This window comes from Pollicipes pollicipes, unplaced genomic scaffold (assembly GCF_011947565.3).
Source record: "Pollicipes pollicipes isolate AB1234 unplaced genomic scaffold, Ppol_2.1 Scaffold_4367;HRSCAF=5142_pilon_pilon_pilon, whole genome shotgun sequence".
Taxonomy (NCBI): Eukaryota; Metazoa; Arthropoda; class Thecostraca; order Pollicipedomorpha; family Pollicipedidae; genus Pollicipes; species Pollicipes pollicipes.
Genome location: NW_023596477.1, coordinates 1 through 718, shown reverse-complemented (window position 1 = coordinate 718; position 718 = coordinate 1). Strand labels below are relative to the sequence as shown.

The 718-nt window shown below is 57.7% G+C and overlaps 1 protein-coding gene across 1 annotated transcript; it reads left to right on the top strand.

Moving 5' to 3' along the window:
* Nucleotides 1-115: 115 nt before the first annotated feature.
* LOC119097776 (uncharacterized) lies at nt 116-712 on the top strand (the record flags this gene model as incomplete). The annotated part of the gene is given in 1 exon segment (XM_037220749.1): nt 116-712. A coding segment is annotated over 1 exon segment (154 nt), but the record flags the coding sequence as incomplete, so codon positions are not given.
* Between the last annotated feature and the right edge of the window lie 6 nt (nt 713-718).

Genomic DNA, 718 nt, shown 5'->3' with positions numbered 1-718 from the left:
TGACTGTCGTGCTGTGACGTGCCGCGCCGTGCTTTGGCGTGACGTGCCGTGCCGTGCCGTGCTTTGACGTGACGTGACGTGCCGTGCCGTGACGCGCCGGTGCCGGTGTCGGCAGCGCTGGCGAGGGCCGCGTCCGCCTGCTGGACCTGGGGCCGAACGTGGCGCAGGAGCGGATTCGGCTGGGCGACGCGTCTGAGGAGGCCCCGGAGTCCGCTGGAGTGCCCTCGCCTTCGGAGGACGGCGCGGGCTCGGAGTCGGCCGAGTATTGAGGGTCCCGCTAGTGGTAACATTGGTGACCCGGGTAGAGACACGCCGAGGATTGTGGACTGGGAGTGTGAGGACTGCGAGTGTTGGGAGTGTGCGTGCTCCGATTCGTGTGAGGACTGGAGTGCTGACTGTTGAGTGTGCGGGTTCGTAACTTATAAAGTGTTAGGATTTTCACCGTTTCACTATTGTGCCTTTGAGCTGGCTCGCTTTTAGCTTACGATGTGTTGGGTTATGGAGCTTTTAGCTTTCGTATCCCATTTTGGCTCTTACCTTTACAGCTTTTAAGTGTGGTACGTTGACAGGTCGTTGGGTGTGTACATATGGCAAGGTATGAGTGTGACATGGGTCGAGTACTCATAATGCAAGCTTTCTGGGTCCATTTCGGTGCGTTTTACAATGTTTTTACCTTCCGTATCGTACCAGAGGTGAGGTCCCTATGCAGCTTCCGTGT